Genomic DNA, 17417 nt, shown 5'->3' with positions numbered 1-17417 from the left:
AATCACTCCCAGAAATCATAAGCTCTGCGTTTTCAGTGATGGAAAACTGCGTCAGTCTTCTTTTTCTCCGAGATTTTTGCACATATCTGCATATAAGAAAATGAGAAAAAAAGTGCATGGGATTCGAAAGAGATATGGTAAGGTGGGAAACTAACTAAAGATGAACTAGCCATTTAGGATCAGTATAGAGTGGTAAAAAGGATAAGAAGTTCTGAATGTATGAATCATTTCCTTGGTTTAATGTCTTCAACGAGAAAATTAAGTCAATATTAGTTCCAACAAAATAGAGCTAGTGTAGTAAGGTACTTCGGCTTATAAGTAATAGCTACCACCTAGTCTAGGGTAATAGAGGAGAGAGTGTAAAAGAAGGCAAAATAGGCAACTCCAAAGGTGTGGCTCTCTTCCTTGATCTCTATACACAGCTTGGTCATTAGAATGACCTAAAACGAGTATATATAGCCTTCTAATTCATCAGGAACGTTATGTTTTTGGATTTTAAAAAGACTTTCTAGGTAACTTTAGGAGAAATAGGTGCAAATTGGAACAAAAAAGTACTTTTGAATAAATTCAGACCGTCAGAACTCTCAAGGAGAAACAAAGACCTTCTCACCATCTGATCATCCCCAAAAGTAGACACTTAACAGAAAACTCTACCAGCTTTCAAGTGCAATTGGTTTGGAGACATTCAAACGGTTGGATCTCAAGATATTCCATTTGCTCCGGAGATAATTGATAACACCAGATTTTGACCACTTTTATGGATCACTTCCAATGTCTTATGCAGGTGTTTTCACTCAATTTTATAGGTTTTTAAGAAATTTCCATGTTTTAAAATCTCAAAAGAGTTTTCAGGATATTTTGACAAAAAAGAATGCACTTGGGAGTAAAAAGCACAACTTTGGATAAATTCAGATCGTCGAAATTTTAGAAACAAATGGAGGCTTTCGCACCGTCTGATCATTCCAAAATTTGGACACAAGCTATAGGAGACAACGAGCTTTCCAATGCAAGTGGAATCAGAGCAATCCAACGGTTAGATCTCTAGATATGGTAGGTGAATCAACACAGTCAAAAGCTCACACGTGGCCAAAACATCATCCACCGGGGGTGCGACATTATAGACCGCGGAGAGCGTATTTCCAAGCCTCAGAAGCCCATTTTAAAGCCCAAGTCATTCCCATCATTATTCCTGCAAGTCCTAGGCGCTCCCAAGGACTCAAGTCATTTAGAAGGGTGTGACACATTTTGCCAAGGAACCCTAGAGAGACTCGCCGTGAAGAGGAGCAAGCGAGAAGGGCAGCATCGGCCCTCCTGCCTTCATTCTGTTCTTTGTTTCTAACCTTTGTCTATTTCAATTCTATGCAATTCTAAATACTTTTGTGATATTGAACTCAATTATGTCTGAGTAATTTCACAGTTGGGTTTTTAAGGGATTTTTCAAAGGGAATTTCATGTCTTGATCATATGCTTTGTTTGATTTTGGGTTAATAATCTTTTAGGAGTCATTCTTGTTTCCTATGCTGTTTCTGTTGCTAGTCGCTTAGAAACTGATCTCAGTAATTGAAGCCACAAGAGTGCTGTATCGAATTACCACACCTAGAAGCGATCGAGCAAAATCGCTATAGGAGACGAAAACTACTTATAGAGAATTGCGAGCATAGACGAATTCTGTGTTTAATGCATGATCTTATTCGCGGCATGAGAGTGAGAGTTAATTGCCGAGTTGAGTGATTTGTTGATTAGGGTGGCGAGAGTTGGCTAATCAAACACACGCCTATTCAAGTTCGGATCCTGACTAGATGATTACCTTTATCGATTTGTTTATATTTTGATCAGTTCATGAACCCCTGCGAAAACCCTTTAGACCCAGCATTTAGTTCTTATTGTTTTACAGCCTTTTCATCTGATTTGCATTTAGATTTAGTGATACCAAAACCAAAAACCCCCCATTTTGCTTGTTCTACTAGTCTTAATTAGTTTTGATTGATTCGTACTGAAAGCTCAAAATCTTTGTGGTTCGACCCCTAAGTACTACATCGTACATCTGTGCACTTGCAGATATTTAGAGTTATAAATTTAAAACGTGAAGCTAGAAGTAACCTTTGATTCTCTTAGCATCAATAATTGAGGACTGCCTCGAAGTCACGCGACCGGGGCTGGCCAACCATTCACCACAGCTAGGACCACATGACTGCGGCCAGCCATCTTCAAATCAAAAAGCCTAAGTATGAAGTTCAAGTCATATTCCAACCTTAATTCCAAAGCCCTAGACGTCTTGGAGTACTAAAGACTATAAATACTTGTCAGTTAGGTTATTTTTAGATATCTCTTTTATACTTTTTATAGAGACAACTCTCTTAGTAATTTCAACGATTTGTAGAGAAGAATTCTCAACCTTGGATTCATCTATAGAGAAGCTTTTCTTCATCTCTTTTCTTTATTGTTTTTAATTGCTTTCATTAAAACCAATGATGATGTCGACCTCAGCTATGTCTGAGTAGATCCCGAGTTGGGCATAGGGTTCCCGAAAAGGGCTCTCATATTGAGATATCTAGGTTTTTAAATGTTGGAGTTTATTTATGTTCTTCGTTTATTCTTTAGCCAAGAAGGAGAAAGAAAGGGCTAAGCTAAAAGAGATAATCAAGTAATTAAATGTGAGATTACCTTTCATTGAAGCTTGTGCAATGATACCTGCTCTTAGGAAATACATGAATGACATTCTAACAAATTCTTTAGCATTAGAAGAAGGCGTTATGATGATAACTCATGAATGTAGTTCCATCTTACAAAACCATGTCCCCTAGAAGAAAGAAGATCTGAGAAGTTTTGTACTCTCTTGCACAATCAGGAATATGACTTTCGTTCTCTCTGTGATTTGGGATCAAGCATTGATGCAACTCTCAGTTGCAAAAAGATATAATACTTTCCAGCCCACAAAAATCTCACTTATTCTTGCGATCGATCAGTCAGACAACCGGAAGGAGTCTTGGTTGATGTATCAGTCATGATAGGAGAAAACTGTATTCCGAATGATTTCGTAGTGCTTGAATTAGAAAAAGAACCAAAGGATTCTCTAATACTCAGTAGACCTTTATTATCAACTGCAGTGGAAATAATAAATGTTCTGGAAGGAAAGATAGACCTCCATCTATGGAGTCTGATTATGAAGTTTGATATGAACAAAAGTATTGGGAAACCCACTTTAGATGGCAGACTTTTCTGGATTGATGAGCTTTATGAACTCAATGAGGAAGTTTATGGAGAACTCCTTCTTGACGATCGTTTAAAAATCATCCTCACCACCACAAATGATGATCGCAACCTACTCCAAGAAGTTTCGAAAGGTTGTGCGCAAATGCTTGATAAAGCCAAGGATTATCTGAAACTTGTGAACTACCTAAACCTGAATGAGGAAACTCACATCCCTACCCCTCCAAAAGATACCTTGGTAGCTATAAACGACCCATGGAGTGAACTCAAAGCCCAAAAGTTGAGCTTAAACCTCTTCCTGATGGATTCAAGTATGCTTTTCTTGGACCGAATTCAACTTACCTTGTCATCATAAATTCCGGTCTGAGCAGAGCTGAAACTGCTATGTTGTTGAATGAGTTACTGAAGCATAGGAAAGCCATAGATTATTCTCTTGATGACATACAAGGAATCTCGCCAGATGTTTGTATGCACAAGATAAATCTTGAGGACAATGCCAAAAATTCGATTGAAAGCCAAAGGAGATTGAATCCAAACCTTATGGAAGAAGTAAAGAAGGAGATCATGAAACTTTTGGAAGCATAAATCATATTCCCTATCTCGGACAACACTTGGGTTAGTCCTGTGCATGTTGTCCCAAAGAAAGGAGGAGTAATTGTTATCAAAAATGACAAGGATGAAATGATCGCTACAAGAACAGTAACAGGACATCGAATATGCATCGATTACCAAAACCTGAATGCAGCAACTCGGAAAGATCATTTTAATTTGCCCTTCATTGATCAAATGCTATAAAGATTAGCAAATCACGAATACTACTGCTTTTTAGACGGTTACTCCAGATTTTTCCAAATTCCTATTAGACCAGAAAATCAAGAAAAGACGACATTCACTTGTCGAAGTTCGTTTCCATGCTAGACCTCTTACACATCTGCTCTACATGGAAACGCTCTTGTTTCTGCTCCAGTTATGCAGCCGCCCGATTGGGAACAACCATTCGAAATCATGTGTGATGCAAGTGATTTTGCTGTCGGAGCTGTGCTTGGTCAGCGGAAAGAAAAGAAACTGCACGCAATCTACTATGCGAGTAGAACTCTGGATGAAACTCAATACAATTATGCGACTACGGAGAAGGAGCTTTTAGCTGTCGTTTTTGCATTTGAAAAGTTTTGATCTTATCTCGTAGGGTCTAAGGTCATCGTTCATACTGACCATGCTGCAATCAAGTATCACATGTCTAAGAAAGATGTCAAACCAAGGCTGATCAGATGGATACTCTTGCTGCAAGAGTTTGATATTGAAATTAAAGATCGGAAATGAGCAGATAATGGAGTAGCAGATCGTCTTTATAGAATTCGAGTGGAAGAGAAACTTCCTTTGAATGACAGTTTGCCAGAAGAAAATGTCTACGCTATGGATACTATACCTATTACAGTGCAAGAAAAGCCATCCCAACCTCCTATACGACGGTGGGATGCTTTTGACACCCCATGGTTTAGGCACATAGCGAATTACTTAGCTGCAGACATCGAACCTCCACATTTCTTTGGCTATAAAAAAAAAAGAAATTCTTAAGGGAAGTTCGGCACTATTTCTGGGATGAACCTTTTCTTTATAGAAGATGTGTAGATGGTTTATTCAGAAGGTGTGTCGCCAAAGAAGAAATGGAAGGAATACTGTTTGGATGCCATAATTCAGCATATGCAGGACATTTTGCAACCTACAAAACAGTTTCAAAAGTCTTTCAAGCAGGATTTTGGTGGCTTACTATTTTCAAAGACATTCACGCCTACATCTCACGCTGCGATTCATGCCAACGAATGGGCGACATCAGTAAGAGGAATGAGATGCCTCAAAACTTCATTCTCGAAGCCGAAATTTGATGTATGGGGGATTAATTTCATGGGACCTTTCCCAACTTCTTTTGGAAACAAATACATCTTAGTAGCGGTAGACTATGTCTCTAAATGGATGTAAGCAATTTCCAGCCCTACTAATGATGCAAAAGTTGTTATGAAGCTGTTTAAGTCAATTATTTTCCCTCACTTTGGAATACCTTGGATTATGATAAGCGATGGGAGATCCTATTTCATCAACAAAGTTTTCAAAAATCTGCTCAAAAAGAACGGGGTCACGCATAAAGTTGCATCTCCATATCACCCTCGGACAAGTGGACAAGTGGAAATATCTAACAGAGAGAACAAATCGATTTCACAAAAGACAACTGGTGTAAATCGCAAGGATTGGTCTGAAAACTCGACAATGCACTTTGGGCCTATCGGACAGCATACAAAACTCCTTTAGTGACCACACTGTTCAACCCTAGCGAGAGACTCGCCATAAAGAGGAGCCACTGAGAAGGGCACCATCGACCATCCTGCTTCATTCTGTTCTTCCTTTCTAACCTTTGTCTATTTTATTCTCTGTAATTTTAAATAATTTTATGATGTTGAACTCAATTATATCTGAGTAATTTCCCAGTTGGGTTTGTAAGGGATTTTTCAAAGGGAATTTCATGTCTTGATCATATGCTTTGTTCGATTAAGGGTTATTAATCTTCTACGAGTCCTTCGTTCATTCTTGTTCCATATGTTGTTTCTATTGCTAGCCGCTTAGAAACTGATCTCAGTAGGTTGAGCCACGAGACTGCTGTATCGAATTACCAGACCTAGAAGTGATCGAGCGAAATCGCTATAGGAGACGAAAGCTGCCTATAGAGAATCGCGAGCGTGGACAAAATCTGTTTTTAATGTATGATCTTATTCGCGGCATGAGAGCAAGAGTTAATTGCCGAGTTGAGTGATTTGTTGATTAGGGTGGCGATAGTTGGCTAATCATACACGCGCCTATTCTAGTTCGGGATCCTCACTAGATGATTACCTTTAACGATTTGTTTGTCTTTTGATCAGTTCATGAACCCCTGCGAAAACCTTTTAGACCCAGCGTATAGTTCTTATTGTTTTCCAGCCTATTCATTTCATTTGCATTTAGATTTAGTGATACCAAAACCAAACCCCCCCCCCCATTTTGCTTGTTCTACTAGTCTTAAGTTTTGATTGATTCGTACTGAAAGCTCAAAATCTCTGTGGTTCGACCCCTAAGTACTACAGCGTACATCTGTGCACTTGCAGATATTTAGGGTTACAAATTTAAAACGTGAAGTTAGAAGTAACCCTTGATTCTCTTAGCATTTATAATTGAGGACTGCCTCGAAGTCACACGACCGGGGCTGGCCAACCATTCACCGCAGCTAGGACCACGCGAGAGTGGCCAAGCCCTTCCTCTCCACAGTCACACATCACGCAACCGCGGCTCGCCATCTCCAAATCAAAAAGCCCAATTATGAAGCCCAAGTCATTTTACGACCTTAATTCCAAAGCCCTAGACGTCTTGGAGTACTAAAGACTATAAATACTTGTCAGTTATGTCATTTTTAGATATCTCTTTTATACTTTTTTATAGAGACAACTCTCTTAGTCATTTCAAGGATTTGTAGAGAAGAATTCTCAACCTTGGATTCATCTATAGAGAAGCTTTTCTTCAACATAGGAGCCGAAAGCTACCTATAGGTGAAGCGTGAGTACTGATGAGTCTTGTGCAAGCTATTGCGTACACTTATGGTCGGGGCCAGGGTTGATAGCTACAGGTCAGGGTCGTGAGTGACAGTTGGTTATGATCACGAGAGTGACATAGTCATACCGCCGTACTCTCGCTCTAGAACCCTAGATATTTATATCACCCGAAAAAACCCAATCTAAAACCTTAGTTTTTTATACCGATTATGATTCTCTAGAGAGTTCCCGAAAGCCCAGAGTTTTTAATATTGTTTGCAACTTCGATTACTTACCTGCTTTCTTAGATCTTCACTTTCATTTGCATTCATACGATATTTGCTTGTTTTCTAGGATAGTTTTATTTGCTTTCTTTTGATTATTTAGATAGTGACACACCCCAAACCTCTTAAAATCGATTTATTCTAGACAGAAACTTAGAAATCTGGAAAAACACTAGGCACACAAATCCATTGGAATTCAATCCCTAAGTACTCAACTGATCAGTTGTGCACTTGCAGCCTCGTTAATCAATTTAAAGTAAAACTTGTTAGGAATTACCCACATCTTGCATCATTTCCCTTAACTGATACTGACTTGGAGGCACCCCAACTTGGCCCAAATTGTCCCAATGCTACACATTGGTTCATTACCAATTGCATTGATTGGAATACTTACGTGATAGAGCCACCAAGCACAATATTGGTATACCATATGTGTCTTTTCTTTTGAAATTGCATCATGGATACTCTGTTGTCGTTTCTGGCTAACTAAGACCATCTCCAATGTATTCGTCTATGTTTGACTCTAAAATAGAGGAACTCTATAAAAGAGGTGAGTTTTACTCCAATGTATTTCTCTATTTTTAGCTCTAAAAAGAGAATATTCTAAGTATATTCTATTTTTATTTTATTATTAATACCTTCTGTTTGTAAATATATACAATTTAATCCCACTTATTTTATTCTTTACAAAACTTTTATACATTATGATATAACTAAAATAAATCTTTATTCAATAATTAAAATTCATTATATCAACTAAAAATGAAAAAAAAAAACATAGTACATTTTGGTTTAAAATCACTCTCACTATAATTTTTTCTTGCCATTAATGTATTAAGTCACTAGTCTTTTCTATGTCAAAATGAATAAGATTTCTATCAAATATTGATTTTTTCAGGTATAATATATCTGAAATTTACTTTGTTAAGTTTTATTGTTAAATTTGATTTTATTTATATTGTTTGTTTTAGTCATAAATAAAAGAATTAAAATTTAAAGGACTAATTTATAAATAAAAAAAGTTCAACTCTATTTTAGAGTAAAAAATAGAGGTTTTCCAAATATAGAGAAAAAAATAGAGAAATTTTATTTTAGAGGTGAAAATAGAGGTGAGTTGGAGAGGATTTTCCTCTAAAATAGCATTTAGAGTCAAAAATAGAAGTGGGTTGGAGATGCTCTAAAGAAGCTTCTGGATCAATGCAGGTGGCAAACCTATCTATAGGACCTTGGAAATGAGGTGGTCGAAAACTTCCAAGCTTTCCATAAATTTCATCAGTGGCTTGCCTCTCAATATCCACCTCTGAAACACCCCATCCCAGACTCTAAGCCCGTGGAGGTTGTTCCCGGTCGGGCCACTATATGGCTCCGACCCCTTCAGTCCGTTTTTAGGATCTAGTCCTTTATTTAATCCATGTTCGATGTATGTATTCTGAGATTCACTAACTTAGAGTCGATAAGTAATAAACAAGTAAGAGACCATATATTTTATTGATATAATAAAGGATTCACTACAACTTAAGAGTTTGCATATAAGCTATTATAAGTTCGCATGATCCTAACTATCTGTTCTATCACACCACCCATCATCCTTGGCTAAACGGTCTGCGCGCCTATCCTCTTTCCTTTCCGTGTTCTTTGTTTCCTGTAAACCAACATCATAAGTACTCGCTATTTTGGCTAAGTATTATTTATGCACATGTATGCATTTCATGCTTATGATTCCCGACCCCGACTATAACCCACGGTAAACTATTCTATTCCGGATCATGGGTCAGCCTTAGACAGGCCGAGTCTTGGCGAGATCCGTTCTGTCTCCCAAGCCGCTCAACCGTCGCATCAACCGGATCCGGCCTACATCCATACGACCTATCGCACATCATCGCCGGCCCAATCTCAATTCCATGGCCGGTGACCTTTATTATAAATCCAACCGAGACTCGCGATCAGACCGGCCTAGCCCATACTTTGGCTGATCGTTAGGCGCGCTCGGTGGATCCTTATCGCCTAAGCCGCCACTTACCGTCTGATCGGCCTAGCCCATATTTGGGTCGATCGTTCGGTTCGTCCGGCGGTGCAATAGTTTAACCATATGCATCTACTAATAGAACGCACCTTAGTATTCCCGCGGTCGATTGCTCTTGCCACGTTTCCCTTCCTTCTTCTTTCTTCCGCAACCCGCACCAACCGCTCCGGTCGGTTTTCTCACCGCCGGTCAAGTTATTTCTCTCTCTCGGATTGCCTTAATCTCACGGTTTGGTAGAAATTTGGGCAGAGTTTATCTCCCTGTTTGTGCGTGCCCGAAAATATGGCCCAAGGGGTCTATTTATAGACTTTCCCTTGCGGTAACCGCTTTGGGCAAACAGGCGCGAGTTGTTGGCCGAACAGGTGCATTGATTGGGCGCATAGACTTTGCAACCCTTCGGCCATAACTGCCCATAACCACCCCAGTCCAGCTAGTTCACTGGCCACTCAGCTAGACCAACTGTCTTACTCTCAATCCAGCTGAGCTGAGCTTCCCGGCAGCTGGTCCAGCTAGCTTAGCTCACCTTTCCAACTCATCTTTAGCTCGATCCTCCTTACTGAGCTATCTTTCTCTCCTTTTTCCTGGCTAAGTCCCACATTAACTAGACTTAACCATCATTCCGGACCATGGCTCGTATTTTCCTTAGATTCTCGGTCATTATTCCCCACATCACGGCCATGGTCCGTCCCGGCGACCTTATTGCGGATCGGGGACGTTACAACCTCGGCCCGCAAAGCTTCTTCATGTTTTCTTTTCATACCTTTCTCGTCTTTCGCTTCACTAAGTGCCTTCATACACTTCTCCTTATCCTCTTGACTTGATTTTGGATAAGACGCCACAGCCCCTTTTTCATGTACAATGTGTTGCTTCAGTCTGTAAATTCCACCGGAGACCTCTTTTCCACACAGTATACACTCACTTTGTCTTGATTCTTCACATCACACAAGACTCCATACTCCTATCCCAGATCAGTTGAGTTTTGCTTAAGAGGAGCTTTCAGTTTCAGTTGGTGCGTTATCCATTACTTCCCTATCTGAAAAGTGCACATCATAGCAAGTTAGCAACCAATAAACCAAGTCAGAAACACATAAAACAAAACCAAAAACAGAATGCGCTATGTTTTTTTCTTACCCAACAAACAAAGACAAAGACAGAACATACATGTCTTTAAAAGAAAACAAGTGGAGAGGAAGATGAATCAATAAACTAAAGCAGAACCAGTGTGTTCTCACAAGAGTGACGATCAGAAGATTCAGAACAATGTGCCCAAAGCACAATAATCTGAAAGTTGAACTGAGAGATTGTTACCTCGAAAATGAAAAGGAAGACTTTATAGATGATGTAGAAGCTTGATTTGGTCTCGATTTGTAGATGATAAAGGAGTTTGAAGTTGATTATGCTTGATTTTGTATTGACTTCATCCTGATTTCATCGTGATTTCATCATGATTTGTACAAAATTGAAATCATTAATTTGGGATTAGGTTGAAAACTTAAAATAGAGGCATTGAAATAGATAATTAGGCAAACACAAAACTATGTCATTTTTTAAAAAGAATAGGAATAAAAAATATTATCCACTTTGGTTCTTGGACCTTACTTAAAAAAAATAATCATTTTGGACTAATTTTTTTTAATAAATAGTCGATCTTTTAAAAATCCATAGTTATTAGACAGTCGGAAATTGGTTCACCGCCTAAACTCTCCGACTTGGGTCAAGGTGCAGCTGCTGCAGCGGGCCGACTAACGCCTAAACGGCCAATTTTTTAACATAATATATATATATATATATATATATATATATATATATATATATTATCTTAGTGGTAAATAGATATTGAAAACAATACAGTATTGTTATGGGCACGCAAATTCCTCTTGTATAACGCCTCTAATACACCGTTCATTATTTAGTCATCTCTGGAAAAGCAAGAGAAAAATCGCACATTGAGACAAACATCTATTTATGATATTTTTTATTAATCGTATGAATGAATAATTTAAACCTTAAGACCTTGTATTTGTAAAATTCAAAACCCGATCATAATCCTACTTAGTAAAGGAAAATATTTTCCTAAAGCTAATTAGAAATTGTACCGTAGGACTTACATATTATTTGTCACCTAGAAACTAAAAAACTTGATATGAAAAACCGATTCTGGAGACACATTGCACAAGATGCAAACAAATGTCATAAACTGGAGCACAAACCTTGGTTACTACTTGGTTTGAAGAACAAAATCACTTGGTATTTGTATAACTCAAAGACAATACTTTTTATTAGGTAGTATTGTCTTTTTACTTAATAAAAAGGTTAGTTTCCAAAAAATTTAAATCATGGGTTAGTTTTCAAAACATTAAAATTTTTAATCAAATTTCATCTTGATGAAATCATGGTAATAGTTAAAAAATTTGGTCACTATATTATTCTTATTTTTGATTAAGTCATTAGTCTCACGCATAACGCGGATCTTAGCTAGCTAGTGTGTTCTTTAATGTATTATTGTATTGTTTTTAGTTATTCCTTTCCATTAACCTATTGACATTTTTATCTAACAGCTTTTGAAACATTCCGTTAATCCCACTATCAGCTCAGCTGTCTAGAGTTGATCAGGTTTTTATATAGTCCACTGTCCATTTATTTTTATATATTTGTCTTTTAAATTGTTCAATGTCTTAGTCTTCTTTTCCGTTAATTATTTGCTTACATGTTTTGTTAGCGAGGAGGCTTTACTTTAGAACAAGAAAAAGGGGAGAAAAAAGCTTTGTCGTCTTAAGATGAGTTCAAGAATTGGAGTCTGCATGCTCCTGACCTTGCTTTTCTTTCAAAATTGCTTTGTTTCTGCGCTAACAAATGGTTCAGACGGTAAGTATAGTAAAGATGATGATCAGATTTTTTCAGATATAAAAATGTCACAATCTCTTACTTAGTGTCGAAATTGGTGCAGCTTCTGCTTTACAAGCCCTGAAGAGTGATTGGAGCAGGTTTCCTGAAAGTTGGAAAGGCTCTGATCCTTGTGGAACCAATTGGGTTGGAATTACGTGTAGCAATGACCGTATCGTTTCAATGTAACAACTTCTGTTTTCTTTCTGTGTGCACTTCTTCCAATTATTTTCTGCAAACTTTAACGCGTGCTGTTGCTTGTTGAAGATCATTGGGAAACATTAACTTGGAAGGAAAGCTTTCAGCCGATATTTCGGCGTTAGCTGAATTGCAGATTTTGTAGGTCTTTCTTCTTCTTCCTTTACATAAAAATGGATTATTTTTCTCATTTTATGATCCAATGTTTGTAGGGATCTGACATCCAATCCTAAATTGTCTGGACCACTTCCACCAAATATCGGTAACCTCAAGAAGTTGAATACATTGTAAGCAAACAAGATCATGACCAGTGTCGGTCAATTGGACCATAAGTTTTATGATGTTCTATGCAAATTTAAAAGACTTATATATTTAAATATTATATAAGATCACAAATAATAATATTATATGAAAAAATAAGCTTAACAATATATAAACTGTTTGTAAGAAAAAAAAAATATTGTTAAATATGACTTTTTGTATCATGGTATGTAAAATCATTAACCATAAATCCATAATTATAATAGAAAAACCTGCAAATATTGCTAAAAAATTTACAAATATTTTTCAATAATGTTACAAATATTATTATTGTATATTATAAAAAGATAAATCTTTTTAAATATATAAACATTGATAAAAAAAAGGTCTAACAAAAAATATATGTTAGAGGTCCCTCTCAAATTAGATGCCTTAATCGCTGGCTTCAACCATCTTATAATGTAGCAGGGCCTGATCATAACTTATTGTTAACCACCTTTTCATATCGCCTTTATTGAAACTGCCTCATTTTTTTTTTTACAGGAACCTTATGGGATGTGGTTTCAGTGGTCAAATCCCTGAATCAATAGGATCTCTCGAACAACTTACAACCCTGTAAGATTTTGTTGCTTCTTATTACTATAAACCGTCTCTTTTTTAATTTCAGTCTCTAAACACATTTGTATAAATTTGTCTCTTTCGTACAGCTCCCTGAATTCAAATAAATTTAGTGGAACAATTCCAGCATCCATTGGACGACTATCGAAATTATTTTGGTTTGATATAGCTGACAATCAGATCGAAGGAACTGTTCCAGTTTCTAATGGGACTTCTTCACCTGGACTTGACATGCTTCTTGAAACTAAGCATTTGTATATATAATCTAAATCTTTATATTTCTTTATATAATCACTCTTTTTAATATAATAATAAGTCTCGCTCTCTCCTTCACTTTCCTGAAGTCATTTTGGGAATAATAAGCTATCTGGCGATATCCCAGAAAAGCTCTTTACCTCAAACATGACTTTAATACATGTGTAAGTTTTATAGTACATGTGAGAGCTGACAATTTGCACCAACTAAGAGTAGTAACAAGTAGGTGACTGTGTTGTTTTGTTATTCTATTGGTAGGCTATTTGATGGAAACCAATTCACGGGCAAAATCCCGAACAGCCTCAGCCTTGTTAAAACGTTGACAGTGTTGTAAGTGCTAAATAATTTATCAAATGTTTACTTATCCTAACTTCTGTAATCTCATATGCTCTTCTCTTTCGTTGCAGACGCCTTGATAGGAATAGACTAACTGGAGATATTCCTTCAAGCCTTAATAATCTTACAAATCTTTACGAACTGTAAGCCAGAAACTAGAGTTTTTTTGGTTTTTTTTCCTTTTCATATATATAAATGTTTGACCCAAAAAATGTAAAGAGGTAACGAGTTTGTAGTTGAATCCGTTTCAGATACTTGGCCAACAACAGATTTACAGGTAGCCTCCCAAATTTAACCAGCTTGACCAGTCTCTACACATTGTAAGTTTTCTATACTTTTCCTATTTTTCTGCTCAATTTAACATCACAACCCTTCGCAAACCTTCTTCATTCTTGATATGAATGTGTTTATAACAGAGATGTAAGCAATAACCAATTGACATTCTCATCCATTCCATCTTGGATCTCTTCATTACGCTCCTTGTCAACATTGTACGAATCTCGCCCTCTCTGTCTCTCTCTCTCTTTATATATATATTTGCGTACACACTTACGAAGAGTTCTTCTACTTGGCAGAAGGATGGAAGGGATCCAACTCGAAGGTTCAATACCAATTTTCCTCTTTAGTCCGATCCTATTGCAGACTGTGTGAGTAAAACTGTACATGAACCTTTGATTAGAAAAGTCAACTCGAATTGTAAAATCTCTACTAATTGGGATTTTAATTTCTCCATTTGCAGTGTCCTAAAGCGAAATCAGTTAAATGCAACATTAGACTTTGGTGCCAACTATAGCAACCAGTTGGAGTTTGTGGATCTACAAAACAATGAAATAACTAATTATAAACCAGCAGTTAATAAACGCATCCAAGTAATGTATGTAGAACTGTCACAAGGCAATTTATGATTTTTTGTGAACAATTACTTATTCGTATTGATATATCAACAGATTGGCAGATAATCCACTGTGCCAAGAGGAAGGGAACCAGCAGAATGACTACTGTAAAGCAATCCAATACAATACCTCATTTTCGACCCCTGAGATAAAATGTTCTCATTGTGGTCAGGGAAAAGAGCCGAGTCCAGCATGTCACTGTGTGTATCCAATAACAGGAATACTCACCTTCAGATCTCCTTCTTTCTCAGGGTTTTCCAACAACACTAACTTCATAATACTCCAGAAAGGGATAGCAGATTTCTTTAAGAACTTCAGTAATCAAGTTGACTCTGTTGCCATCAGAAACATAAGAGAGACTGCAACTGATCATCAGCTTCTAATAGATCTTTTGGTCTTTCCATTGGGAAAAGAAACATTCACTGAGATGGGAATGGATAGTGTTATTTCTGCCTTTAGCACACATACTTATAAGCCTCCACCGATATTTGGACCTTACATTTTCAAAGCCAATCAGTACATTCCTTTCTCTGGTATAATGAAACAAGTCACACACACACAATTAATTAAACTTGGTCTAAAGTTGGTTTCATATAACTCCTTCTCCGTCTTTTTTTTTTTTTTTGCCATGCATGTAGGAGGAGGTTCCAAGTCTGCGAACACAGGCATTATCATCGGAGCAGTAGTTGGTGCCGCGGTTCTTTTGTTGTTCTTAACTATAGCTGGGATATACGCTCTTAGGCAGAAGAAGCGAGCAGAAAGAGCAGCTGGTCAGAATAATCCTTTTGGTAAAGAGAAATGTTCTTACTCCTCCAAAAGACTCTTCCATTGAATGATGAAAATGCTGACAGTTTATTTTTCTATTTTTTATTTTTTGCAGCCAATTGGAATAAGAGTAAAAGTAGTATCGATGCTCCACAACTAATGGGAGCAAAAGCCTTTACTTTTGAAGAGCTGAGGAAATGCACTGACAATTTTTCAAAGGCAAATGATGTTGGGGGAGGAGGTTATGGCCAGGTTTGTGTCCTTGAATGGCCTCTTTTGAAATACGCAATCGCATTAGCTGAATTGATATCCCAATATGATCGTTAAACAGGTGTACAAAGGGATTCTCCCCTCTGGCCAACTCCTAGCAATCAAAAGAGCCCAGTTAGGATCTTCGCAAGGGGAGTTAGAGTTTAAAACTGAGATCGAGCTTCTCTCAAGAGTCCATCATAAGAATGTTGTTAGACTTTTAGGCTTCTGCTTTGATCGAACTGAACAAATGCTCGTATACGAGTACATTCCAAATGGCTCTCTTACAGACAGTCTATCAGGTAATATCAAACCTCTCTCTTCCATTAAGGAATTCAAATAGCTCTTAAGTGCTAAATTTAATGATAATGTAGGGAAGAGTGGCATTATATTAGATTGGACAAGAAGGCTTAAAATAGCACTTGGATCAGGCAAGGGCTTGGCTTATCTTCATGAGCTTGCTGATCCTCCAATCATACACAGAGACATCAAATCAAATAACATATTACTTGATGAAAGTCTAACTGCAAAGGTTGCCGACTTTGGCCTTTCCAAGCTAGTGGGAGACCCTGAGAAAATCCATGTGACAACACAAGTGAAAGGAACCATGGTGAGTAGAGAATCAATCATCCTCTTTTTCTCTCTTTCTCAGACACATGCAAACTCACATTTTTTTCTGGAATTAGGGCTACCTGGATCCTGAGTACTACATGACGAATCAACTGACGGAGAAGAGCGACGTGTATGGATTTGGTGTGGTGATGCTTGAGCTATTAACGGGTAAAAGTCCGATAGATGGAGGAAAATACGTGGTGAGAGAAGTGAAGACGAAGATGGATAAATCTAGGAACTTGTATGACCTGCAAGAACTGTTGGACACAAAGATCATTGCAAGCAGCGAGAACCTGAACGGGTTTGAGAAGTATGTAGATCTTGCTTTGAGTTGTGTGGAGGATGAAGGAGTAAGGAGACCGTCGATGGGTGACGTTGTAAAAGAGATTGAGAACATAATGCAGCTTGCGGGACTAAAACCTAACTTAGATTCGGCAACCAGTTCGAGAACGTACGAGGAAGTAAGCAAAGGATCTAGTGATCCGTATGGCAAGTAATTGTTTGATTCCAGTGGGTATTTTCCATCTTCAAAGCTCGAATCCCAGTGATTGATTATGTCTTTTATTTTTGTTATTTTTTAGGTGATTTCATATTTGAAATGCCTTGTGAATGTGGGCTCAAATGATTTCAATTGTTGTTATCTGTTGTTGATGATAAAGTAAAAGAATGAGAGTAAGCACGAGACGAATTTTTATTTTAAAGTAAAAGAATGAGAGTAAGCACGAGACGAATTTTTATTTTCATTACCAAACTCATAACTAATAGCCGCAAGAACACACATATTTTCCAACATTTAAAAAAAACAATCTAGTATAAAGACTAAAGAGTGAGGGGTTCTCCAAAGAAGAAAGTTCTAGTCAGTTGGATCTAGAAAAATCTATTTAGCTCCGAGTTGAGAATTACATTTGATTATTAATAAAATAAACTAGATTTTATCCCGTGCATCTGCACGATATTTTTTTTATAAATCTAAATTTGTAATGTAATTTATATTTTTTATAGATATAATTTTTTAATAAGTGTTAAATAATTTTTCTGTTTAGATATAATTTTTTTTTTTAGTATTATTTTTACCATGATCATAATAACATAATTCTAACACACTCATTCTATTAATAAAAAAATGACCGTTGTAAAAATATATTTCAAACTCGCTCATTCTATTAATCTGAAAATGATCGTGGTTATGAAGTAATAATTCTAACCCGCCTGTTCATATTACCATATAATATAAATATTTACTAATTTTGAAATAAATTTTTTTTTAATATATTGCATG

The 17417-nt window shown here is 37.1% G+C and overlaps 2 protein-coding genes across 2 annotated transcripts; both read left to right on the top strand.

Annotated features, from left to right (window-relative positions):
* Nucleotides 1-3163: 3163 nt before the first annotated feature.
* Nucleotides 3164-4530, top strand: LOC112086662. The gene is made up of 3 exons (XM_024155634.1): nt 3164-3521; nt 4178-4297; nt 4397-4530. Exons 1-3 carry the CDS (start codon nt 3164-3166, stop codon nt 4528-4530), a joined length of 612 nt encoding a protein of 203 aa, XP_024011402.1.
* An 8423-nt stretch (nt 4531-12953) lies between these two features.
* On the top strand, nt 12954-16813 carry LOC18016393 (probable leucine-rich repeat receptor-like protein kinase At5g49770). The gene is made up of 15 exons (XM_024156040.1): nt 12954-13025; nt 13118-13282; nt 13373-13447; nt 13542-13613; nt 13691-13762; nt 13871-13939; nt 14036-14110; nt 14195-14266; nt 14359-14493; nt 14567-15045; nt 15151-15300; nt 15393-15529; nt 15609-15828; nt 15901-16136; nt 16213-16813. Exons 1-15 carry the CDS (start codon nt 12961-12963, stop codon nt 16633-16635), a joined length of 2445 nt encoding a protein of 814 aa, XP_024011808.1. The 5' UTR covers nt 12954-12960; the 3' UTR covers nt 16636-16813.
* The last annotated feature ends 604 nt before the right edge of the window (nt 16814-17417 follow it).

Source organism: Eutrema salsugineum, unplaced genomic scaffold, assembly GCF_000478725.1.
Source record: "Eutrema salsugineum unplaced genomic scaffold, Eutsalg1_0 scaffold_2, whole genome shotgun sequence".
Lineage (NCBI taxonomy): Eukaryota > Viridiplantae > Streptophyta > Magnoliopsida > Brassicales > Brassicaceae > Eutrema > Eutrema salsugineum.
The sequence above is the reverse complement of the archived record's forward strand: the minus strand, read 5'-3'. Positions and strand labels throughout refer to the sequence as shown.

Bases quoted from the DNA above. Each gene is read 5' to 3' on its own strand.
- LOC112086662 (XM_024155634.1), top strand. From the start codon at position 3,164: ATGAAGTTTGATATGAACAAAAGTATTGGGAAACCCACTTTAGATGGC. The intron at 3,522-4,177 runs GTATGCTTTTCT...TTTCTGCTCCAG, and splicing joins CCTCTTCCTGATGGATTCAA to TTATGCAGCCGCCCGATTGG. The intron at 4,298-4,396 runs GTAGAACTCTGG...CTTATCTCGTAG, and splicing joins GCACGCAATCTACTATGCGA to GGTCTAAGGTCATCGTTCAT.
- LOC18016393 (XM_024156040.1), top strand. From the start codon at position 12,961: ATGGGATGTGGTTTCAGTGGTCAAATCCCTGAATCAATAGGATCTCTC. The intron at 14,111-14,194 runs GTACGAATCTCG...TCTACTTGGCAG, and splicing joins TTACGCTCCTTGTCAACATT to AAGGATGGAAGGGATCCAAC. The intron at 15,046-15,150 runs GTATAATGAAAC...CCATGCATGTAG, and splicing joins TCAGTACATTCCTTTCTCTG to GAGGAGGTTCCAAGTCTGCG.